Source organism: Muntiacus reevesi, chromosome 4, assembly GCF_963930625.1.
Source record: "Muntiacus reevesi chromosome 4, mMunRee1.1, whole genome shotgun sequence".
Classification (NCBI taxonomy): Eukaryota; Metazoa; Chordata; class Mammalia; order Artiodactyla; family Cervidae; genus Muntiacus; species Muntiacus reevesi.
This window is the reverse complement of record NC_089252.1, coordinates 120440756-120466850: the sequence shown is the minus strand read 5'-3', so window position 1 is coordinate 120466850 and position 26095 is coordinate 120440756. Positions and strand designations below refer to the sequence as shown.

At 37.7% G+C, this 26095-nt stretch overlaps 1 protein-coding gene across 1 annotated transcript in view; it reads right to left on the bottom strand.

The window, feature by feature from the left end:
- The window catches only part of TRHDE (thyrotropin releasing hormone degrading enzyme), a 418175-nt gene that overhangs the window by 101333 nt on the left and 290747 nt on the right, over positions 1-26095 (bottom strand). Inside the window, exon 7 of the mRNA XM_065934092.1 lies at positions 18033-18098. Coding sequence (XP_065790164.1) covers positions 18033-18098 — 66 coding nt within the window. The remainder of the gene's footprint in view (positions 1-18032; positions 18099-26095) is intronic.

Below are 26095 nucleotides of genomic sequence, written 5' to 3'. Positions count from 1 at the left end.
AATGCTGCTAGAATAATCCAAAAGAGAGAGCAAAGAAATACTACAGAGACCTTGAAAGGTCCAATAGATAACTACAGGCTTCTCTTCACGGGCAGACTATAACAATCCAATGGTTCATGAGAGGACTTGTCCCGGGCCCAATGCTGATCATCAACTGGAGCTCTTGGTTCACTCCTCAGTTTAGAATAAAGTTCAAATTTACATTTCAAGCAAGCTGAAATGGCAATTATCCAAGCTTAGGAAGGCGTTCCCACTTGCCTGCCTCAATATTCAGGGCCGATCTCATGCCTTCTTGGACTGCCAGCAGACCCATTCAGTTTTGGGGTGTTTCTAGAATCCTATGTATGTCATCTCTTTTCTCTACAATAAAACCCAAATGCTTTCCTCAGTTATTTTAGGCTTCCTCTTGCACAAATATAGTCATATTTTGAATTGAAATTTTGCTTTGTCTTTGTAGAATTACAGAAAAACTTAAAGAACAGTGTGTCTTTTTTGATGGTCAATCATTTATTTCTTTGTTCATTCCACAAAATGTATGGTACACTCTGCATGTGTCAGGCGGCCTACTAGGAGCTGGGGCAACAGTGGTGGAAAAGGTTTACTGAGAACAACTGCAAATACTGAGATAATTTGTGGAGGAAGCTTTCTGTGCCTGAAAGTGGACAAGTCTTGGTACAACAGCCACTTGACAAGATGAATGAAACATCTGATATGAGCTTGAACAAGAAGACTTCAAGCTCCTTTCAAAACTACAAGTCAATGAATATGGAGATGGCTGGAGTTATGAACCAGAAATGAAAACTTTTATTTACATTTATGTGTATGAAAGTCAATCAATTTGACATTATAATACAAAGCAGTAAAATGATTTCATATTAGCTCTATAAAGAGAATTGTATGTTCTCAATACAAAGTATTTCAGGAACAGTAGAGCTTTTGAAAAGAATAAAACAAAGATGACCATCATATTCTAAAGGAATATAACTAACAGTATAAACTGATTAAAAGTTAAAAGCATGTTAAGCACAAGTATAGTCTGATACATAAAGTGCAGGGATGGAAGTCTGACTGTCTTTGTTCAAATCCATCCTCCAACGTTCCCTAGTTAAATGATCTTTGGCAAGTCACTTAAGTTCTTTGTGACTATCTTCATACCCATAAAAATAAGGATAATAAAAGTAACTGCTACATAGAGGTTTTCTGAGGATTAAATGATTTAATACGGATACAATCTTTAAAAGTGAAGAGTGCCTAATACAGTAATGTCTATTCAATAGACAGTAGCTGCTATAATCTTTTTAATCATTTCTGGCTACAGGTGTGAAAACAGAGTAACAAAAACAAGAGCATCATTAACAGTAATAAAGAACATAGTACATGAGAACAATAATATTTGTCTCCCTTTTAGCTGTATAAGTTGCTTTATATTTTCTCATTAAACCCCATGACAACATTTATGAGCTAGGTGTTAGTATCATCACTCAATAAATCAAAACACTAGAACTGAGACTCCAGCCCATGTCCAAGTCCTATACCTGTCCACACAACTGCTGACCCAAATCCAAGATCTATGGGATGACACATGGGTGACTAACAGTTATGTTCAAAGCTGAACTCATCATCCTCCCTGTATCAGTCCCTTTGGGGAGCACCTCCCGAGGAATAACTCTTCCATCCACTGCAACCAGAAGTCAAACAAGATGCCTCTCTTCCCCTTTCCACCACATTCAGGTAATGATAAACATTCTCCCAACACTCCTCCTCCCCTTTGCCTGTTTGACAACCACTCTACAGTATTTTGTCCAAATATACCGACTACTGCTAGTATTTCTGCTTTGTCCCTCTAAATCTAATCAGTATCACTCAGCCATGCATAAACACTTTTCATCAAATATATACATGAATCCCTGCTATATTCAGAATATCACTCAAACACACTTCAGTGTAACTTTAAGGTGTCTCTCATGGTCTGGTGTCTCTGGACCGCTCCAATCCCACCCATTACTTTGTTGCCTCCCTGCCTCAACCTAGTCATTTTCAGCTTCCTTGAAGCAGGTGCCTACTGACACCTTTCTCCCTTGTCTAGTTCCCTACACATGCAGTCCTCTACATACTCTTTTTCCCTTTGCCCATTTGAATTCAATTCAATCTCCAGGACTCAAACTTACTTTTGTTTCCTCTGGAATCCTTTCTTGTGCATTCCCACTCTCTTCCTAATTCTGAGTTAAGTACCCCTTATATTCTCATGTTACAACATATAGGAGCAATTATCACACTGCATCATAACTGCTTGTTAGTTAGTCTGGCTGCCCACTTAGTCTGTTAACTCCATGACAGTGAGGATCCCATGATTACCATTCACCACTATTCAGCCAGCACCTATGTGTCCAATCTCATATCAGTAGATGCTCAATATATTTGTGAGATTTCTGACTTTCCTTATGCAATACGCCTTTCTGCTGACAGCCGACAATGCAGAGAGAGAGATTTCTTACACCTAAAACATTCCCCCCAAACACCACCTTTAAACACTTATAGAGGATTTTATTATTTCAGTGCTTATATGTCAGATATATAGCTTGCATTGATATATACAGTTGGCTGTGATGTCATTAAGAGTGTACACTATATTGGGTATGAGATCATTTTTTGTTTTACTTTCTTTGCTAACAAGTAACACAGTTCATAACATGTTATGTATAAAAGCCAGTGGGACTAATAAAGACAAGGGGAAAAGTAAAAAGTGTGCTGAAAAGTAAAGTATTATTATCTTTTAAGATTTACATGCAAATAATTATGGAATACTTACTCTCCTATTAATAGGCCCTTCAGCATGCTGAAACAGAGGATCAAACATATATATGGTCTATTCCTTATGACATGGAGGGAGAGTTTGACAAAATTCAAAGATGTTTAGCTGAAAGTAACAAAAAATCCACCCTGGAATGACTTTTTTTTTTTAGTAACAAGATTTATTTTTTCTTACTGTAAGAAGATAAGATAGTGCTGCAGCTCTTTTCCAATGGAATTCTTTTGGCTCCACATTTACCTAAGTTGTGGCTTCATCTTCAGGTTTGGGGCTAGATGGCTGAAGCAATCCCAGTCATCATATTCAGATGGAACACTGCACAGAGGAAAATAATGACTCTCTTCCTAGGGATCTCTCTTTAAAAATTAGGAAAACTCTCCAGACTTCCCTGGTGGAACAGTGGCTAAGATTACAAGCTCTGAATGCAAGGGGCCGGAGGTTCAATTCCTGATCAGGGAACTAGATCCCACATGTTGCAACCAAGGCCCAATGCACCCAAATAAATAAATAAACAAAAACAAATAAATGTTTTTTAAAAAATCAGGAAAACTCTCCCTCAAATCCTACATCAAACTCCCCGTTTCCCATTTAACAGAATTGTATTATGTGCTGTAGCCAAAATCAATTAGTGAAACATTTGGGGGAAATTGCACAGTTCAGGACCCTGTCCTGGGAAGTAAATGATTATATAGACATGGATGACAGCCCAGACAAAATCAAATCTGGTTGATAAGAAAGAAAAGGAGACTAGCTTATGGGCAGGCCACCAACAGTGTTTCCTCCAGTGAGACAAGGGATGCAAGTAGGTGCCTCATTGACATTGGAAGGCAGGATCCCACCTATTTGTAAGAACCATCTGGGAAATGCCAGGTAAATTGGGCATTGGTTTTTCTGACTATGTGTCGGGAAGTTTAAAGCAAGGGTTTGAAATATTGTCCCTTTCTAGTAAGAATAATTATAGCTCAAAATATCTGTAGTAGGCATTTGTCATTCTTTTGTCTTTTCAGCATTTAAAATACCACTTTTACATAGGGTAATAACTCACCATGGAATCTTACAGGAAAGTGAGGGCTCTCTCCCTTAGAGATGGAAGGGATGAAACTCTCTCCCTCCCCACTCCCCCTGGCAGCTAAAGCATGGACACAAGGGGACACTGCATCCCCGGGATCAAAGCAAAGGAGCGGGAAGCGCTGAAATCACGCCGCCTGTGATGGTGACACTGAGGGTCCCGGAACAGCAATGCTAATGGTAGCAACTGGACCACCAGCCTTACTGCATGGCCTTGGCTACATGTCTTCATTTCCGAGTCTTCCCTGTGTGCGTGTGTGCTGAGCTGCTTCAGTCACGCCCAACTCTTTGTGACCCCATGGACTGTAGCCTGCTGGGCTCCTCTGTCCACGGAGATCCTCCAGGCAAGAATCCTGGAGTGGGTTGCCATGCCCTCCTCCAGGGGAATCTTCACAGCCGAGGGACTGACCCCGTATCTCTCCTGTCTCTTGCGTTGGGTGCTTTAACACTAGGGCCACTTGGGAATCCCCTGTGATGCTTTCTTAGTTACGATTATCTGTTTTGTAAGCCTGATTCTCCAGCCTTCCCAGTGAGTCCAACGACTAGACTGAAGTGTTAGTCACTCAGTCATGTCCAGCTCTTTGCAACCCCATGAACTATACTGTCCATGGAATTCTCCAGATAAGAATACTGGAGTGGGCTGCCATTTCCTTCTTCAGGGGATCTTCCTGACCCAGGGATCAAAACTGTCATCTGCAAACAGTGACAGCTTTACTTCTTCTTTTCCAATATGGATTCCTTTCATTTTTTTTTCTCCTCTGCTATAGCTAGGACTTCCAGAAGTATTTTGAATAATACTGGTGAAAGTGAACACCCTTGTCTTGTTCCTGATCTTAGGCGGAATGCGTTCAGTTTTTCACCATTGAGAATAATGTTTGCTATAGACTTATCATATACGGCCTTTACTATGTTGAGGTAGGTTCCTTCTATGCCCATTTTTTGAAGAGTTTTAATCATAAATTGGTGCTGAATTTTGTCAAAGGCTTTCTCTGAACACTCAATGACATAAATCAAAGCAAGATCCTCTATGACCCACCTCCTACAGTAAGGGAAATAAAAGCAAAAGTAAACAAGTGGGACCTGATTAAACTTAAAAGCTTTTGCACAGCAAAGGAAACTATAAGCAAGGTGAAAAGACAGCCCTCAGAATGGGAGAAAATAATAGCAAATGCAACAACTGACAAAGGGTTAATTTCCAAAATATATAAGCAGTTCATACAACTCAACACCAGAAGAACAAACAACCCAATCAAAAAGTGGGGAAAATACCTAAACAGACATTTCTCCAAAGAAGACATACAGATGGCTAACAAACATGTGAAAAGATGCTCAACATCACTCATTATTAGAGAAGTGCAAATCAAAACTACAATGAGATATCACCTCACACCAGTCAGAATGTCCATCATTGAAAAGTCTACAAACAATAAATGCTGGAGAGGGTGTGGAGAAAAGGGAACGCTCTTGCACTGTTGGTGGGAATATAAATTGATACAGCCACTATGGAAAACAGTATGGAGATCCCTTAAAAAATTAAGAATAAAACCACCATGTGACCCAGCAATCCCACTCATAGGCATATACCCTGAGGAAACCAAAATTGAAAAAGACACTTGTATCCCATTGTTCATTGCAGCACTCTTTACAATAGCTAGAACATGGAAGCAACCTAGATGTCCATCAACAGATGAATGGATAAAGAATTGTGGTACATATACACAATGGAATATTAGTCAGCCAAAAAAAGGAACACCTTTGAGTCAGTTCTAATGAGGTGGATGAACCTAGAACTATTACACAGAGTGAAGTAAATCAGAAAGAGAAAGATAAACATCATATTCTAATGCATATATACATAATCTAGAAAAATGGTACTGAAGAAATTATTTGCAGGGACGCGATGGAGAAACAGACACGGAGAAAAGACTTATGGACATGGGGAGAGGAGAGGAGAGGGTGAGATGTGTGGGAAGAGTAACATGGAAACTTACATCACCATATGTAAAATAGAGAGCCTACGTGAATTTGCTGTGAGGCTCAGGAAACTCAAACAGGGGCTCTGTACCAACCTAGAGAGGTGGGATGAGGAGGGAGACGGGAGGGAGGCTCAGAAGGGAGGGTATATATGTATACCTACGACTGATTCATGCTGAGATTTGACAGAAAACAGCAAAATTCTGTAAAGCAATTATGCTTCAATTAAAAAACAAGTTAATTTTTTTAAAAAACCAACATTTGAAGCCTGGCCATGCATTTCAGAGGATGTTTCTACATTCCCTGACCTTGAGAAACAGAAGTAAGAGACTAAAACAGTGAAAGGTGACCTACTGAAACACAAGAAAGCTAGGCTGCAGCTCAAAATAATAGTTGGGTTAATACACGAAGACTGGCTGGACATTATGAAATTAAGTAAAAGTGGGTAGCAAAGTATTGAAAAGGCATGATGGAAAATAACAGGATGCTTGTATTTTAATTCTATTAAATAAGAACAGGATAGAAAGGTATAAATAATCATTAAATGTTTATTATTAAATCACAACAGTTTCCAAGAAGAAACTCCATAAAGATGGAAACCATTACCCAACATTTTGAGGTACGGCAGTTTCTGACCACAAGATACAACGAAAAAGAAGTGGAATTTCAGAAGGAATGCTGTTTGAATAGCTAGAGCAATAATAGTTGAAAAGTCAGTTATGTCATTGTTTGCAGGCCACTTTGATTTTTTAAATGTGTGCTTAACTAAACTAACTTTCAGAAGTTGCTTAGTTATAGAAGTACTCAGATATTTCTGTAGGACCCAAAAGGTATTTTACACTTTTAAAAATCCCTTATCCCACCTAATGAGTACAAATTTTGTAAAATCAGTATTCTTTCTTAAAGTTGTGGATATGCCAGAAAATTTTACATCAAAGCAACCTGCTAGCCCATGAAAGATGTTTTGTTTGTTTGTCTTAAATTATAGACAGTGGCATGTTCTCAATTCAGTTCTATTTTCACATATCTCTTATTTAGCAATTTTAGGCCATACCATCAATGCCCCAACATGCAGGAACATCACCAGAGAGGCAATATTGCCGCTGTTGAATTTGTACTCCCTTTCCAGAACAACCTGTCAGGGTCTTACACCTGTCAGCAAAGTGGTGTGAATGTAAGTCTATAGGGGTACTCTGGGTACTCAGGTATCCCCACCTCTCACTTCTACTGCTAGCTTGAAGTATTACTGACACATAAAGTGAATCTATTGGTAAAACTGAAGTTTGTGAATTGCTTTCTCCAAAGGCCCGGGTAAAGTGTTTTGACCACAGCAAGCTCACAAAATAGATAAAACATATCCTGGCTGATAAAAATACACTGTCTTTTGTAAACCCAGATGCCCACTGACTATAAGCCATGCACATGGAGTTTTCTTACTCAGAGCTGGTGAGTCACTGAGAAGAAAATGAAACTCGACTGAGAAAGAGATTATGATGTGCATATTCAGGAAAACTAAGGATTCAAGCTAATCTTTAACAGCCATGTGATCTTGGATAAGATATCTAATTTCTCTAAGCCTTAATTTTTTCAACTGAAAAAAGTAGATAATATAGTACTTACTTGAGAACAGTGTGCATAGAAAATGACATAAAACAAGTAAAGCACTTAGGGGGAAAAAAAGTCTGCCACCTGAAGAAGCTGAGAAACTTTAGTTATTTTAAGATCAAGCTCACGGGAAAAAATAGTCCGGAGTCAACATCTTCTTCAACATTTTCTCCAAGAGAAGTCAAAATGGACCAAGGTAGGGAAATTAAATGCACTAACCTGTAAGGGGAAAGTGCTCGGAGGAATATTACTTTTAGTTTTAAAAAAGTCAAACTGCAAGAAAGAAATTGAGATCAAAGTTTCTTTATATGTGAGAAAAGCTTAGAAACCTCCCTTACCCAAGTCTGAAGAAAGAAAGAGACCCTGGACTCTGCTTTCCACAGAGGAGTTCTGAGGTGAGGGACCACTGATGAGAGGGCAGGGCAATCACTAGTAGCCCCTCAGCACAGAACAGCCAGACCTAAGTGAGCAGCAAAGCGACAGACAGTATCCCGCAGGGCACCAGGAAGGCAAGGCTTCAACAAGACGCACACCAAACACGCAGGCAGTGACTGTCTCAACTCTTCCCCGAAACTTCCACCACTGTTTGCCGGCCCGGGTGAGAACACAGGTATTCACCAGATGCTCTGGACAGTCGAAGTTCCCTAGGACATCCTCCTATTAGCGGGAGTGACATAAGGGCAATTCCCTAAGGACAGATCAAATTTCCCATAGGCTCAGAAGCATGGGGGTGTCTTTTATTAAATGGTAAAATCACATATACTTACTAATATAAACGATATATTATATTATATAAATAATACTGCTAACATTGTTACCTAGACAGATAGTTATCTATCAGGTCCTCCCTGCTTTTGTTTCCCTGGTTATTCAGCTTCTATGATAGTTGTATCTGAATCAGTTTCCAGCAAACAGCCTCATCTCCCTTGCAGCTCTGTTTTGCAATTAGACTACCTGGCAACAACCCCAATCCTGGACAAACTCAAGTATTTGCTTCTTCAGACTTGCACAAGTACAGCTTAACATGACAGGAGAAAAATGAGGCAATTTGAGCAGTTGAGTATTATTATAAATTCATAATCACCAAACTCAAATAGGCACTCAGGACTAGCAGGCAGGTGACTCATCCCAGGTCTGTCTTCAGACCTCTCTACCACGCAGCACTACCTCGCTTTCAGCTAGTGACCTTGCCTCACAGAAGGCTAAAACACAGATTTTGGGATTCCTTGGTGGTCCAGAGTTAGGACGCGCTTTCACTGCTGTGAGCCTCGGCTTGACCCCTGATTATGAAACTAAAATTCCACAAGCCTCACGGTGTGACACAAATAAACAAATAGAATTCATCAGAAAATTAACTCCCTTATTTTCTGATTTCCAAATCTCCAAATTTCCTGGAAGGGTCTCTCTTATAGAAGACCTGCCTTTTTACTGTCTCAAGAACCAAAGCCCCTGTTATCTCTTTCTTCTGCAGTGCTACCAACTTCTTCTGTCCTGACCCCTTCTCTACCAGCCTAAAAGTAGCACACCTGTCTCCCATTTTTAAAACAAAAAAAAAACTTTCCTTAGCCCTCTAACTACCTCCTCTGTTTTTCTGATCTCCTTCTTTGGCAAATTTTAAAAATTTTATCCTAGATACACTGTCTCTTCTTAGACATTTCCCCTCCACCCTTTAACACAGTCCACTAAAGTCATTAAATATGCAAACTGCCAAAAAGAACACTTTTTAGTCTTTGTTTTATTTCACCTCTCAGCAGCATTTAACCTCCTTGGTCACTTTCTTATTCTTGAAATATGCCTTTTTTCTTGACATGAGTGACAGCGTACCATTGGCACTCTGCCTGCCTCTTTAGTCATCCTACTGGTGACTCAGATGGTAAAGAATCTGCCTGCAATGCAGGAGACCTGGGTTCAATCCCTGGGTCAGGAAGATCCCCTGGAGAAGGCATGGCAACCCACTCCAGTTGCCTGAAAAGTCCCTTGGACAGAGGATCCTAGCAAGGGGCTACAGTCCATGGGGTCGCAAAGAGTCGGACAAGACTCGACTGAGCAGTTGACACTTGACCTGACACAGCCTCTTTTACTAGCACCTTCTCTTCCTTCCACCTCCAACAGTATAGCCCTTCTGGACTAAGTTTCAGGCTTCCAAACCAGAAACTCCAGAATCATTCTCACGTGCCTGTTCCTCCTCTCATGCCATACTCTTCAGCCAATCTATCCCTAGGTCTATTTCATCCCACCTTCCAAAAACACTGAATCCATCTATGTCTCCATATATCTAGTGAATCTTTAAGCCTTTATCATCTCTCACCCAAATATTAAACCATCTTCCTAATTTTACTACCTAATTCCCCTACTGGTATGCTGATTGCCCCAGTCCCAATGTATTACTATAATTAGCCAGATAATTATTTTAAGTATAAATAGAACCAGGTTGAATCCCAGTTTTAAAATTGGTGAATCACCTCCTACTGCACTCAGAATAAAACCCAGCCTTCTTAAGCACCGTGCACTGTGGCATTGCCTATCTCTTGTCCTGACTAACTCTGCTCATCTACACTAGCTCCTTTCTTTTCCTTGAACACAGAGTTCCTTCCTTCAGCCCTTTGTGCAAGCCCTTCCATCTTCCCAGAACAATCTCCCCCAACCCCCTTTCTCATCCTTCAGAACTCAGGACACATGCCTTCTTCTCAAGAAGGATTTTCTAAACACCCAATCTAAAGTTGCCTGACCCACCCATCTTATATGTTCTCTCACAACATCCTATTTTCTTTTTCCTGCCTCGCATTTATCACATTTAGGAAATATGTATGTATTTGCCTATTTTCTTTTTAGTATCAATCTTGTCCAAAAATATGATTCATGAGATCAGGGGGCATATCTGTTGTATGTAGCCTACGCTGAATATTTAAATACTTGGTACATATTATGGTATCTGACATTGTGTGGCCATGCAGTATGTGTGGAATAAATGAGTGACTGAACATATCTGATAGGTGAACTACGTGGATATAGAGAGATTCAGGAAGAGAAATCATAGTTTGGTTTACTAGCACAAAGCATTAAGGAAAGTTTTTGACACTAAAATGAGTTATTGCTCTGAAGGGGGGAAAAATGATCTGTAACATCATCGTAGAGAGAGACTTTGAGCAGAAGTGAAAAAGTGAATACAAGAGACTGGTTGCAAAAGGAAATAAGATGCAGGATGACACACGGATATCCCCATTTCTTTGTGTGATATACTAACACAGGGCCTTCTCTTCCATAGACAGAAATACAGAGGCAGAGCAACATGGAATTTTGAATATACTTGAACCTTTTTAAGATAGATTGCAAACACATAACTTAGGATAGATCTTTCCAGCATTCTTAAGCCACTTATTTATAACATACAGCTTTTCACAATTTAATTTTGATATTTAGATATCAGAGAGGAAACAGAATTAGTATAAATATATTACAGTTCATTATTTCTATAACTGTTTGTGAATAGTTTTAAGTTTAGAAAAGGAAAACTTTAATTTTTTAAACAGACACATGGATAAATATGTCATATAAAAGTAAGTGATAACAGTGAAAGGCAAGAGGATGCACGAAAAGTTTTCAATCTCATTTGTGATAAAAACACATACATTGAAATAGCAAATTTTTACGGATTAAATCGGTGAGAAATGTGTTTTGAAAATGAGACACGATGCTGTTTGCTTGGTGTATTATAAAAATAGAACTTTCAAACTTTCTTTCTAAATTATGTATTGACTTAATATCTTAGAGGAAAAAATTAGTGTTTCCAGAAATGTAGATTAAAAGAAAATCAAAATGCAATGGGTAAATCTATAATTTAAAAATTATTTCAGTTATTTATTTTACCAGTATTGGAAAGTAATGTAAATGCTTGTCAACTAGGAAAAAAACTAAAATTATTATGTACATCTATGCCATATTACTAGTACTAAACTATGTACTAGAATTATCTAGCAATTATGAAACAGGAGTTAAAAAAAATCTTCCCAACATGGAAGGGTGTTTTTTAGCATCAAAGCTTTCAATATTGCCAAATATATAGTTCTAGGCTATTACATGAACATTCTGAAAATAGAACATAATATAAGAGAAAAAATAAAAAAGGAAACAAAAGAAAACTGCTGATGCAAGAGCTAATTAGGTTAGAGGAAAATGCCTCTAAGGCAAGTTTGTTGTACGTCTGAACTAGTAATATAACCAAATGCTAATGTTTACAAGGAGAGAGTGTTTGTAGATAGGTATACATATCCCAGTATGTGCATATTTACATATTTACACATCAGTCAAATATGTCAAATCATTTCACAAATATATTTTAAATAAAATTATCAAAAACATCATTTTACAGTATGAACCCTATTAGTTAAAATGAATATAGGGCTTCCCTGGTGGCTCAGATGGTAAAGAATCTGCCTGCAAAGCAGGAGACCCAGGTTCGATACTTGGGTTGGGAAGATCTGCTGGAGAAGTGAATGGCAACCCACTCCAGTATTCTTGCCTGGAGAATTCCATGGACGGAGGAGCCTGATGGGCTACAGTCCAAGGGGCTGCAAAGAGTTGGACATGACTGAGTGACTAACACTTTCACAAAATGAATATATCTTGAGCTCTTGACTAACAGGTGAAAGAAACCAGTAAGAATAAATTTCTAAGACCTTCCCATTAATCTGGGTAAATGCTTGTGGGATAAACAAGTAGAGATATAAGCCACTACCAATGAAGGCTTTTTAGTTAATGCTGTCTAGTCACAGTAGTCAACTAACAACATTTATTTCAAAGGCAAAATGATAAGAGTTCAGTCAGTAGCTGTATATAAGCAAATTAACTAAAACTGATGAATAGAAGCTGTTTTCTCTGATTAAGAAATATGAATAGTTTTTGCTATTTATGTTTTTGAAGTACTTGGCTTTTATTAGAGATAGTATTCTTGACTCTCAAATTCATAGAATCTTTCCTTAAAATTAATATTTTTTTCTCTATAGCATACTCGGTGAGTTTAGCTTTGCAGTTGGTCTTTAATAAGTTAGATGCTAATTAGATCAAATCCAATGACTAAACATGATCAATGACAGTATTATTATCATACGGTATTGAGTGATGACAAAAAATTATCATGAAGAGTTAATTAACCTTTCTACCTATAGCATACCTAAAACTGCACAGTGATTTAGTGAAACAGGGAGAAATGTGAATAGAACCTGCCTATGGTCATTCAGTTTTAGATGAAGCATGATTCAGCTACCAACTGATTAAAAACACAATACTATCTCTTCAGAAAGGAAATTAACTTTGACACACTGTCTCTTTTCCTCTGTTATTTTCTGACTTTCCATTCCTTTCTGACTTTCCTTTATCTAAAAACTTACATGCAAGGGAGCAAACCACCATCTCACAGACATAAGCTTTCAGTTTTCAAATAAAAATCCTGTACACACATGTTAACATGTAGCTTCTTGTGGAACACAGGTTATTGAGTATGTTGTTGCTACTGATAACCCCTATAGCTTCGTGCTATCATTACCTTCAGGCTATCAGAATTTTATGAGCACAACTAATAATAATGATATTTACATCTTATCCACACCTCATTGCCTTACATTGATTTGCATAAGCAATTTCCACCCTGATAATTGGAGCCAAACATCTTTTTGTAGGTTACCTTATGGAAAAGAGCAGTTAAATACTAATCAAAAAAATCTTTCTTTATTCAACCATATTTTAAATGATATTGAATTACCTTCATTGGATGAGCAGGGAGGTGACTCACTGTGACAGATTTCGAAGTGAGTTTATATCATGTTTAACAATGATCTTTCTTTATAATTTTAGTTCCCTGGTGTTGCCTCTTAACAACATAAAGAACGGTACTGCCAGGCTCAAATCATTAAAATGATATTGTTTTGTTTGAAAAGAAAAAACAATAGTAGTATGTACTAATTATTTTTAATAGCTACTGAGTCAATGTTATCTGAGGATGTCAAATTAAAATTATACCTTTATTCTTTTATTTCTAAAAACTCAAAGAAAAATTATAAAAAATGTAACTAGGGAGATGAAAACAAGTAAAAATCAACTAAGAAAGGTCAAAGTCATGTGAAACAATTCTATCTAAAAGAATCCTTCTCTGAATGATTTACTTTAAAAATAAGTCTAGAGTACTTAGATAAGAATGAGGATTTGAGCTGTGGAAGTTTAAATTATAAAAACAAGGTAAAAGAAGTAGATCCCAATTTATTGATCATATGTACAAACATTGTACACATGGGTAAAAGTTACTATATGTACTTAAACTATAAGAAACCTACAAACTTAAAGATGTGAAAATTTCAGAAAGATTCAGCAATTCTTGCAGTAGTAGAGGTCAAGCATGAGGTTAACTCAGAACACAGTGCCACTGAAGTCAACCGAAGAAAGATTCCAAGAACTTCTGGATTAAAATGATGAACTGAACAAACACATCTGATCCCACGCTCTCCCAAAGCCTGACTAGAACTACACTGAATGTATGGGTGTTTTCTCTGTGATACCGAAATTTCTTGATTTTCTGACATCTAGGAGTGCTTTTCCTGACTTCTATCCTCTACTCTCCCAACAGGGTCAAAGCCATATAGTCTCACTATGCAGATGATTAACTGAAGATTCAGGAATGCTAGTTAAATTCTCCCATTAATTTGAAACAGTTGTCCCAAATTAAAGTATCAAATCCAAATTGTCTAACTAGTAAAATGCATTAATAAGATGAAAAAATCCAATTTTTAATTCTACTCTTGCATTTTATAACTATGAAGTCAGAGGCCAGGAAGGACTTAGTGACTAAGAGAAAGCCCATCATTAATTAGGAACAAGAATAATGGTTGTCAGGGGGGAATCATGGGGGGAAGGGATAGTTAGGAAGTTTGGGATGGACATGTACACACTACTATATTTAAAATGGATAACCAACCAGGACTTACTGTATAGCACATGGAGCTCTGCTCAGCATTATTTGGAAGGCTGGGTGGGAGGGGAGTTTGGGGGAGAAAGGATACATGTGTATGTGTGGTTGAGTCCCTCCGCTGTTCACCTGAAACTCTCACGCTGTGAGTCAGTTATACCCCCAACACAAAAGAAAGAGTTTAAAAAAAGAATAATGTTTCTTCCTACTTATTCCATTGCCTCTTATGTCCCAAAATATTCCAGTAATTGTTTTGGGTAATAGACTATGGAAGAACAGTAGCTAAACAGAACTTGCAAAAATACAAATATTTCTGTGTTTAAAAAAATGTATTATTTATAAGTGGCATACATAATCCACAAAGGTTCACACTTCATTTGCTCTATTTCACTTTCAATTTAACCATCAAAACAAAATGGAAACTGACTTATTAATGGGGCTCAGTCGCTTCAGTCATGTCCGACTCTAACGGACTGTAGCCTGCCAGGCTCACCTGTCCATAGGATTTCCCAGGCAAGAATACTGGAATGGGTTGCCATTTCCTTGTTCAGGGGACCTTCCTGACCCAGGGATGGAACCTGGGTCTCCTGCATTGCAGGCAGTCTCCTACATCGCAGGTGGTCTCCTGCACTGTACATGGATTCTTTATCCAATGAGTCACCTGAGAAGAGCTATGCCATCTATTACAATCTAAACAGACAGAATGTGTGTTCTGTCTATTACATACTAAAAGAAGTGTGAAGGCAACTTATTTTTTAAAAATTATGCAAAACTGAACCATTTAAGCATCACACAACATTCAAGAAATAAGGGAACTGGAGCAAAAAATCAAGAAGATCAGACCAAGGAAAGTTGTGAATATTCAGTATGAAACCATTTACCAGACATTCAGATAGCTGATTGAATGGATTACATGGATACTAGAAACTAACTTTTCTCAAAAAGTCTCTGGAGTCCTCTTCTACTGAGGGATGTATGTATAAGTTGAAACAAAATATGTTGTCCAATACAAAATATTATGAAAGTTAAGAAATATGTAACTGAATCAATACACAGATACTTGCTAAGTTAAATATAAACATGTTAACTCATCTACCTTTATACTATTTTTATTATATTTATTATATAACATTACATTTGTACTTTATTAATATGTTATGTTTTTTTATATTTTAAATTTATATTGTATAAATATATTGTTTTATTTATTTGTGAATGTATTTGTAAAATACATTTTCCTTGTTCCCAAAAGAGCTTAAGATGGATCACAAGGACTAAAAGATTCAAGAGAAACCAAGTTTCAGAAGAAACCACCATTATAGTATTGTTCAGGTGTGGAACATCAGGGCTAAGGTCCAAGGACTAAAAGAAAACAAAAAGAAAAAAAAAGAAAGGAAATATGGAGTGAGGGAAGAAGAAAGAAAGAGAGGGATGGTGGAATAGGGGGAGAATATATGAAAAAAATACTATTTGCAATTTAGGATGCCTACATTTGTAAATCTAACCCTGGGTCTATGTGCAAATATAAACTTCCACTTGTCAACATAGCTAACCATTGTTAATATAAAAACAATTAATAGATTTTCCAGCAGAGATAAGCACTGACAGTCTAGATTAGCTCTTTCAGCAACATGTAAACCAAGATTCCCCAGAGGCTTGTGGATGGGAAATATATTAATATCAACTCTGTGACCACTCAGCACCATGACATGAAGTGTCTGTTCAGGAGGTCATTTTCAAGCCATATCCCATGCATCTTCATGCACAAGAGATGATAATTTATCACCTAGACACACGAATCTACTGTAAACTAATCCAAACTGCTGATGATACACTAAATCAGTTTGAGTGATGAGTATAAATAAAGCGGCAAGGAAAGTACTGAAGGATAAAGATCTATCTGATCAATGAGATGTCACAGGCAAACGAAATGCAATGTTGACAAACAGAGTCCCTGAGTTGAGAATTAACCAAATCAAGTACCAGTGCATAACGGCACACATTAATACAGGCTTCAAATGAAAGTTTAATATCATGGGAGTTGGAGGGTAGAGTCCGTTACAGACAAACCTGAACCGACCGGGTCAGCAGAAGAGGGTGTATTAAAAGTTGATCTATTTTGCACACCACAGAAAGTAACATAAGAAAAGGAAAAACATTGAAAAAACATCGTTCCCAGATAACATAAGTATAGTTATTCAATCTTCCAAGCAAATCTAAACACACAAATGAGAAGAAAAAAATTAAATAAAAATTGTATACAAAAAGTGATTTCACATCGACTTGCTACCAGGAAATTAAATTCAATCTGTGGAGCTCTTAGGAAAGCTTAGCTATTTTCTGGAATTGTACTGTCATGCTACAACTTCAGTGGGAAAACAAAGGAGTGGGGATAAGGAAGGACATTTCTCCATATAGTTGATATTCATGGAGGTCACTCACAGAGGGAAAAAAAAAAGAGATTTTCTTAACTATGTGATCAGAATAGAGACTTTAGCACTTAGCAAACAGAGTCAACAGAATTCAGCGATTCCAAAGGTGGCCCTAATGGAAAGAGCTGATTAAAATAATTCCAACCCCAGCTGGAACAATTTGGTAAAAATATTCTCTAAGGAAAATTATTCTTCAAGGAATTTATATATATTTTTTCTCTTGTGTTAAGTATTTAGAGCTTTGTCATAAGATATTTAACTCTTGTTTTGTATTTTATTGTTTAGTTTATTTTGGGTAAAGATAGAATTAGACTACTAAAACATGACCTGATCCCATATGTAGTTTATTTAAATTTCAAAATGAAAAGCTTACTGAGAAAGATAAGATTGATTGCTCTCTCTGTCTTAGCATAATTGTATTTCAGGTGAACATCAATTTACTTTAAAGGACACTTCTAAGTAGCAGAATGCATCATAAATAATTCATCAATCACAGCTGCTAGGAACATGATTTACTCCAACAGATTCAATGGAATAAAAATTCTATTTTTCCATATTTGTGTTTGCTTTCAAGAATTTAAGAATCTTCCTTTTCTAAGAATCTACTCCTAGATTCCATGTTTCATACTGTAAATGTATTATAATAAAATTGTTTCTTTTTTTCTTCTTTATTTAAAGTACTGTATTTCCTAATTTTAAAAAAACACTTTAATATATTTGGAACAAATAACAATCTCTGTATATCAACATTAAAACAGCGAACAACATAAAAGGCACGTGTCTGAAAAAGTGTTAAGAATTTCTCAAACAGTGCATAATTCCAAAAAGGCTAACATAATTTGCTTTCATTTTATATAAACTTTTAAATGGAAGAAAACGGAAATAGACTTTTGTGAAATCGTATATAGACTATTTAGGATCTGCTATATTTGAAAATTACTTCAATTTTAAAATGCATATTAAAGAGATTCTAAATGATATAACCTTTTGAGTTTTGTGGGTTAATCCAGAGTCTTATCTACCATTTTCATTTTTCATATGGTAAGGCACTGCTTACCTTACTTACCTTATAGTTTCCCATAAAATTCAGCAATTTTGTATAAGCGATTTCCCAAGTTGGGAAATGTCTTTAAAATAAACACAAGAATAAGGAAAAATGTAAAAAAAAAATAGAAAACATTTTACTTACTTGCAAACCCCTTTGAAATACTGAATGGCCCATAAAATTAGCCAGCATTCTAATTAAAGCAGCACCCTGTAAGAAAGAGTAATTTTAAAAAAGAAAAGGAAAAAGTTTCAACCAAGTAACGTGATTCTAAAATTATTCTATATCAGTCAAAAGGAGTCTTCATTCATGCTATTTTATTCTTAAAAATAGTTAAGAAATAAGAGAATTATGAACACAATACTTCACTTATAGGTTACAATTGCATTTTTTGTTCAATCTAAAAGTTTTGTGGATCTAAAACTGATGATTTTGAAGTAGAAGTCTCTTGGATAAAATATCTCAGAGCAATAATAAGTTGTAATTCAGGAATACTAGAAATTTTACTGAGCACCATAGATGACAAAGTTAATAAAACAAGGTTCTTGTACTCACAGGTTCATAATCTAGTAAAGGAGGTACATCCATGTTATAAATAATCCTACTGAAATATAGCTTTGAAGTAACATAGCTACATACTCTATCTCTGGCTCAATCAAGAATCATTTAGTTATAGAAGTGGAGAGTAGGAAGTTCCAGGAAATCAGATTACTTGGATTCAAATTCTGGTTCTGGCATTACCTCCATGTTTACTCAGCTAAACTATTTAACCCTCAGTTCCTCCCTTTTCTCACTTTAAAAGTACAGGCAATAATAGTCCCAATTTATATGGTTTTCTGAAATTTAAATACATTATTGAATGTAAGGCAATTCAAACTGGGTTTAAAAATTAGTAACCATGATAGAAGTGTTAGCTGTCAGTATTATATCAAGGTAATTATATTTATTTCCTGTGTTTTCTTCCTTTTAGAGTCTTTTATAAATCCATATACAAGTAGAACATATACGAGGCTGATAAATATTTAGAGTAATAGAAGAAAATACTAATGTAAGAGTCTATCTCATTTTGAAAATGGTTATTACATTGTAAGGGGCTTCCCTTGTAGCTCAGTAGGTAAAGAATCTGCCTGCAGTGTAGGAGACCCGGGTTTGATCCCTGGGTCGGGAAGATCCCCTGGAGAAGGAAATAGCAACCCACTCCAGTATCCTTGCCTGGAAAATCTCATGGACAGAGTAGGCTGGTGGGCTGCAGTCCATGGGGTCTCAAAGAGTCAGGCACGACTGAGCGACTAACGCTTCTTACACTGTAGAACAATATCAGTGTGAAAAGCCTGACAGGTAATCACTATGAATAATTTCAAGAATCAATGGTTAAGCCTAGATTATCACAAATCTGTATGCAAAATATAAATAAGCCTTCAAGAAGATATTTCAATCTGCACCAAACTGTTTTAACTATGAAGCAGTGAATTAAAAGCAGCAAAAGTTTAAAAATAAATGATAGGAAACAACACAATTCTGTAAGGCAATTGTCCTTCAATTAAAAATAAACAAACTTTTAAAAATCTTTAAAAAAAAAAAGATAGCCTGGTTTTAAGGGAAATAAATCCCTTTATAACTACATTTCTAACTTCATACTCACTTTAAATTCATACCCAACAAGTTAATTTCTTACCAGGTATCTCTTTTTTTATAAAAGAATCATAAGAACCTCGTATAGACTCATCCAGCCTGGTGCTGGGTGGCAGCAACCGAGTATAGAGACACAATAATGAATTTCCATTGTTACCAGAACTGCTCCCTGTAATTCCAGAATTTTAATGCAGAAGAGAACTCAGGCTCTATGAATCAGCATTAGAGAAAAGTCTCCAAAAAATTCAGTCATCATCAGAGTTGCTCCCCATATTGGTATTTTATTCACAACTCAACAAATGATGGACTCCCTGGACAAGTCGTAGAGTTGTATGCCTCTTCTGGTATATTTTCCTTCCACAGCTTCTACTGTGTGCTCTTTCTTCTGCTTCTTACTCTGTATCTTCTGCACAGTTGTATAAGTCCATAAAGTGTAAGTATCTATGATTCAGTCTGGGGACCAGGTTAGAATTCCCTTTATAACTTATCAATTCTGCTCCTTGAATTTCCTTGACAAGCTCCCCTCCTATACATTCCCAATCTAATCTACCCACCCCGAAGGTGGACATTGTCAGTTCTGCAGAAAAACTAACCCTTGCCACCTGGGGAGTAAGCAGAATCCCGAGCAGTCATCGGAAAACCTTCCCCAGGACAAAACAGCCATCTTTGGATGATTTAAGTGTTTCCCTCTAGGTAATGAAGACTTGGTCTCTTGTCAGGCTATAAAAACTATCAATCTGGCATGGGCTAATGACAAAAGAGTCCTTTCTAATCATAAAGAATGTACCTGTTTTCCTGTCTGGGTTGAGCTGGAGCAGAATGCTAACAGGAAAGAAAACCTAGGAATATATTTAATATTTTAAAGTTATATACTATGGGACTCTCTCTTATGATTATATTGTATACTTTAATTAACTTTTCAAAAATGTTTGTCTGCCAATTTGAATATTTTAAGTTTTCCAGAGTAGCATGCATGCATTCTTCTATATTTAACTAGACTTCTCTTTCCAAAACTCAATTTTAAAAATCACTATTTCATAGAACTTCATAGGCAGATGGGTTCTTCAACTGCCATCATGCAGCCAACATATGCTGAGCACCTACTATATGGGTTATAACAAAGATTACACTTCTTAATGCAGACAAACCTCACTGTAAACCCTTGTTCAAAAAGAAAACAATAAATCCCCTTTCACTGGGTCTTTAAAATATTTTTTCACCAATATAATTTGCAATATTATAATTTATACTCACTTGCGATTCAAAATTCCAGCCCCAATCAAAGAAACTGGATGTTACACAGCCTAAGTAGCTTTTATGGGAAATAAACATACTATTTCTACAATATTTGTATAATTCTGAGATTTAATCAAGAAAACATCACTATATTTGCTATACTAAATTTCAGGGAGATGATAGGGTAAAAACTACTAAGTGATTTTTTTTAAGGTTTTATAAAGAATATTCTGGGCTTCCCTGGCGACAATGAAGCATCTGTCTGCAATGCCAGAGATGCAGGTTCTATCCATTGGGGGGGGAAGGTCCTCTGGAGAAGAGAATGGCCACCCACTCCAGTACTCTTGCCTGGAGAACTCCATGGACAGAAATGGGCTACAGTTCACGGGGTCGCAAAGAGTCAGATACAACTGAGCAGCTAACACTTTCACAAAGAAAATTCTACAAAAGTATGCTTATAAACCTATTACTCATTTAGTGATTTTTCTATTTGTAGGATCTTTCTCATATAAGTTCCTAGCTAAAATTTCCTTTATTTACATGCAAGCATTTGCATGCATGGCAGTCTCAACGACAGTAAACATCTCCAGAGGAAGGAGTGTGTATGACTTGGTGCCCCTGTTCCATTTGCCTGGCTGAGAAAGGTGCTTCCTCACCACAATAACTGGATGAGAGAGAAAGAGAAGTTAGTTGCACATATAGCAATTACTTTGCCTTCTAGAAGACTACTCAGGCAGGAGAGACAGTTTATTACTTTAGCTTATTTATCTTATTGGTGTGCTTCAATGATAAGTAATCACTTTTGAAGAGCTTCCCTGGCAGCTCAGATGGTAAAGAAACTGCCTGCAATCAGGAGACCCAGGCTCAATCCCTGGGTCGGGAAAGTCCTCTGGAGAAGTAATCCCATGAACGGAGGAGCCTGGTAGGCTACAGTCCATTGGGTCAGAGAGTCGGACACGACTGCATGACATCACTTTCTGTTAAAGAGGGGACGATCTTCTCAACTCATTTATTCTTTAACATATGCTTATTGAGGAAAACTGTATGCTCAGAATCCTGTAAGGTTTTGCTGGTGGCTCAGATGGCAAAGAATCTGCCTGCAGTCTGCCATTTACCACGCTCGCGCCAACCCCACCTTCCATGACCCCTGCCTACAGTCCGCAGTCTCCACACAAGTTTCCCAGCAGCGCAGCAGACCGTCTTCACCATTCCCCCTTCTCGAGTTCCACCGGCCTGCACCCATCCACCCCACATGGCCCATGCACCTCGGTACAAACCCACCACCAACAGCGGTGGTAAGGCTGCCCTAGAGGAGCCCAAAGGCCAAATTCCCTCCCTTCTACTGCTTCTACCAACTGGAAGCACAGAAAACTAGAATTTCATTATTTTGTTTTGAAAAAAATATATGTTGATTTCTTGTAACATCCAATAGGAATGCTAACAGTTCACTTGCAGTGGAAGATATCTGGACCGAGTGGAGGCATTTAGGAGGCATTAGTGGGCTGTTCCATATTCCATATGCTGTTTCCTAGTCCCACAAGTACCCCAGCTCTGCTTGCTGAAACTGGAAGCTATTTATTTTTTAATGACCCTTGAAAGTCATGAACGCATCAGCTAGCAAAAGAAGTAACAAGAGTGATTCTTGCTGCTATTACTGCTAAAAAAAAAAAAAAAAAATCAAGGCTTGGAAAGTCCTTTTACTAAACTTGACAAAGGTTCAGTAAATTCTTACCATCAAACTGATGTATTATTATTTATAAATCAAGTTTGATGAAGTAATCACTGTCTGCAGTGGTTCAACTTTTAAGTTAAGGGAAAAACTTTGTCGATAATATAAAACAAAAACTTACAATTTTTTTTAAATAAAGCTTTAAAAACTAAAAAAAAAAGAAAAGAATCTGCCTGCAATGCAGGAGACCTGTTGATGCAATGCATTAATCCTTGGGTTGGGAAGATGCCCTGGCGAAGGAAATAGCAACCCACTCCAGTATTCTTGCCTAGAGAATTCCATGGACTAGTGGGCTACAGTCCATGGGGTCACAAAGAGTTGGACAAGACTTAGCAACTAACACTTTCACACTTTCAGAATCCTATGAAGCATAAATAGTAATGATACAAGTCTCTAAACTCAAGCAAAGATATAACATAATATAAAATGAAAGACAAAAGAAATAAAATACCTTACTGTGCTTCGGAATAGGGGGAGGTGCTTTTGAACTGTGGTGTTGGAGAAGACTCTTGAGAGTCCCTTGGACTGCAGGAAGATCCAACCAGTCCATCCTAAAGGAGATCAGTCCTGGGTGTTCACTGGAAGGACGAATGCTGAAGCTGAAACTCCAATACTTTGACCACCTGATGCAAAAAGTTGACTCATTTGAAAGACCCTGATGCTGGGAAAGATTGAGGCCAGGAGGAGAAGGGGACAACAGAGGAAGAGATGGTTGGATGGCATCACCGACTCAATGGACATGGGTTTGGGTAGACTCTGGGAGTTGGTGATGGACAGGGAGGCCTGGCGTGCTGCAATTCATGGGGTCTCAAAGAGTCGGACACGACTGAGCGACTGAACTGAACTGAACTGATTTTATCTGAAGAGATGAAGGGTAAAGAGGATCTAAAGAAGGGTCGCTTCTGTTGGGCTTTGAAGGACAGATAGGATTCCATGAGCAAAGGTAAACAAGTGTTCAAGGTATGGGTGGAACAACCTTTGTGTGATATCATGCAGGTGCAAAAGTGAAAAGCACAAGTGGGGAAGCTAATACTGAAAGAAAAAGGGCTTACAATTAACTGACAGAGATTCAGTGGAATATAAAATTGAAGAGGTTGTTAGAAAAATTGAATACCAGGACTAATACATTTGAACTTTGTTAGAGGATAGGGCAAATAGAAGGGGGAAAAGTGGAAGCAGTTATAGATTTTATTTTCTTGGGCTCTAAAATCACTGCACGTGGTGACTGCAGTCATGAAATTTAAAGATGCTTGCTCCTTGGAAGGAAAGCTTTGACAACATATTAAAAAGCAGAGATTTTGCTTTTCTGGCAAAGGTCCATCTAGTCAAAGCTATGGTTTTTCCAGTAGTCATGTACAGATACGAGAATTGGACCATAAAGAGGGTTGGGCACCAAAGAATTGATGCTTTCAAATTATGGTGCTGAGAGGATGCTTGAGAGTCCCTTGAACTGGAAGGAGATCAAGCCAGTCTATTATAAAGGAAATCATTCTTGAATGTTCATTGGAACAAGTGATGTTGAAGCTGAAGCTCTAATACTTTGGCTACCTGATGCAAAGAGCCAACTCATTGGAAAAGACCCTGAGGCTTGGAAAATGAAGGCAAAAGGAGAAGGGGGAGGCAAAGGATGAGATGGTTAGATAGCATCACTGACTCAGGGGCCATGGATTTGCACAAACTCTGGAAGAAAGTGGACACAGGAGCCTGGTGGGCTACATTCCATGGGGTCACAAAGTGCTGGACCTAACTTAGTGACTGAACAGCAATAAAAAAAGAGGATTGGGAAGGGTTTTCGGAAAGATGGTTTTAAAAACCAAAACTCATATAAAATACTTCATGGAGGAAGTAAAATGATCAGAAGCAAAAACACTGGTTTGAAGAATAGAACAAAACTCACTTTAATCTTAAAGCCTTAAATTATCTTTCAGATGATCAAGATGATATTAGCAGACATGGGACATTTAAAAAAAGTATTAGATGAATATGGCCACATACATTTGAAACAGGTGGCATTTTGAAGACCACGTAGGGACACAGAAAAACAGAAGGAAAATGTGACCATAGGAAGGAAATTAAGTGAAAGATTATGATTGAGGATATAAACAAGCATTTGTAGGAAATGAGATGGCCAACAGATATGTGCTGGAGTTTTAGTGAAGGAGGTCAGTTCAGTCTAGTCCAGTTCAGTCATTCAGTAGTGTCTGACTCTGTGACCCCATGGACTGCAATGCCCCATGGCCAGGCCTCCCTGTCCATCATCAACTCCCAGAGCTTATGTCCATAAACTCATGTCCATTGAGTCCATGATGCCATCCAACCATCTCATCCTCTGTTGTCCCCTTCTCCTCCTGTCTTCAACCTTTTCTAGTATCAGGGTCTTTTCCAATGAGTCAGTTCTTTCAACCAGTAGTGATCCAAAGTATTGGAGTTTCAGCTTCAGCATCAGTCCTTCCAATGAATATTTAGGATTGATTTCCTTTAGGATGTACTGGTGGGATCTCCTTGCTGTCCAAGGGACTCTCAAGAGTTTTCTCCAGCACCACAGCTCAAAAGCATCAATTCTTCAGTACTCAGCTTTCTTTATAGTCCAACTCTCACATCCATACATGACCACTGGAAAAACCATAGCTTTGACCAGATGGACCTTTATTGGCAAAGTAATGGCGCTGCTTTTTAATATGCTGTCTAGGCTGGTCATAGCTTTTCTTCCAAGGAGCAAGTATCTTTTAATTTCATGGCTGCAGTCACCATCTGCAGTGATTTTGGAGCCCCCAAAAATAAAATATCTCACTGTTTCCATTGTTTCCCCATCTATTTGCCATGAAGTGATGGGACCAGATGCCATTATCTTAGGTTTTTGAATGTTGAGTTTTAAGTCAACTTTTTCACTCCCCTCTTTCACTTTCATCAAGAAGCTCCTTAGTCCCTCTTCGCTTTCTGTCATAGGGGTAGTGTCACCTGCATTTCTGAGGTTATTGATATTTCTCCCGGCAATCTTGATTCCAGCCTGTGCTTCATCCAGCCCAACATTTTGCATGATGTATTCTGCATGTAAGTTAAATAAGCAGGGTGACATTATACAGCCTTGACGTGCCCCTTTCCAGATTTGGAAGCAGTCTGTTGTTCCATGTCCATTTCTAACTATTGCTTCTTGACTTACATACAAATTTCTCAGGAGGCTGGTAAGATGGTCAGTATTCCCATCACTTTAACAATTTTCCACAGTTTGTTGTGATTCACAAAGCCAAAGGCTTTGACATAGTCAATAAAGCAGAAGTAGATGTTTTTTTTGGAACTCTCTTGCTTTTTCGGTGATCCAACAGATGTTGGCAATTTGATCACTGGATCCTCTGCCTTTTCCAAATCCAGCTTGAACATCTGGAAGTTCACAGTTCATGTACTGTTGAAGCCAGGCTTAGAGAATTTTTAGCATTATTTTGCTAGCATGTGAGATGAGAGCAATTGTATGGTAGTCTGAATATTATTTGGCATTGCCTTTCATTGGGATTGGAATGAAAGCTGACCTTTTCCAGTCCTGTGGCCACTGCTGAGTTTTCCAAATTTGCTGGCATATTGAAAGTGCAGCACTTTCACAGCATCATCATTCAGG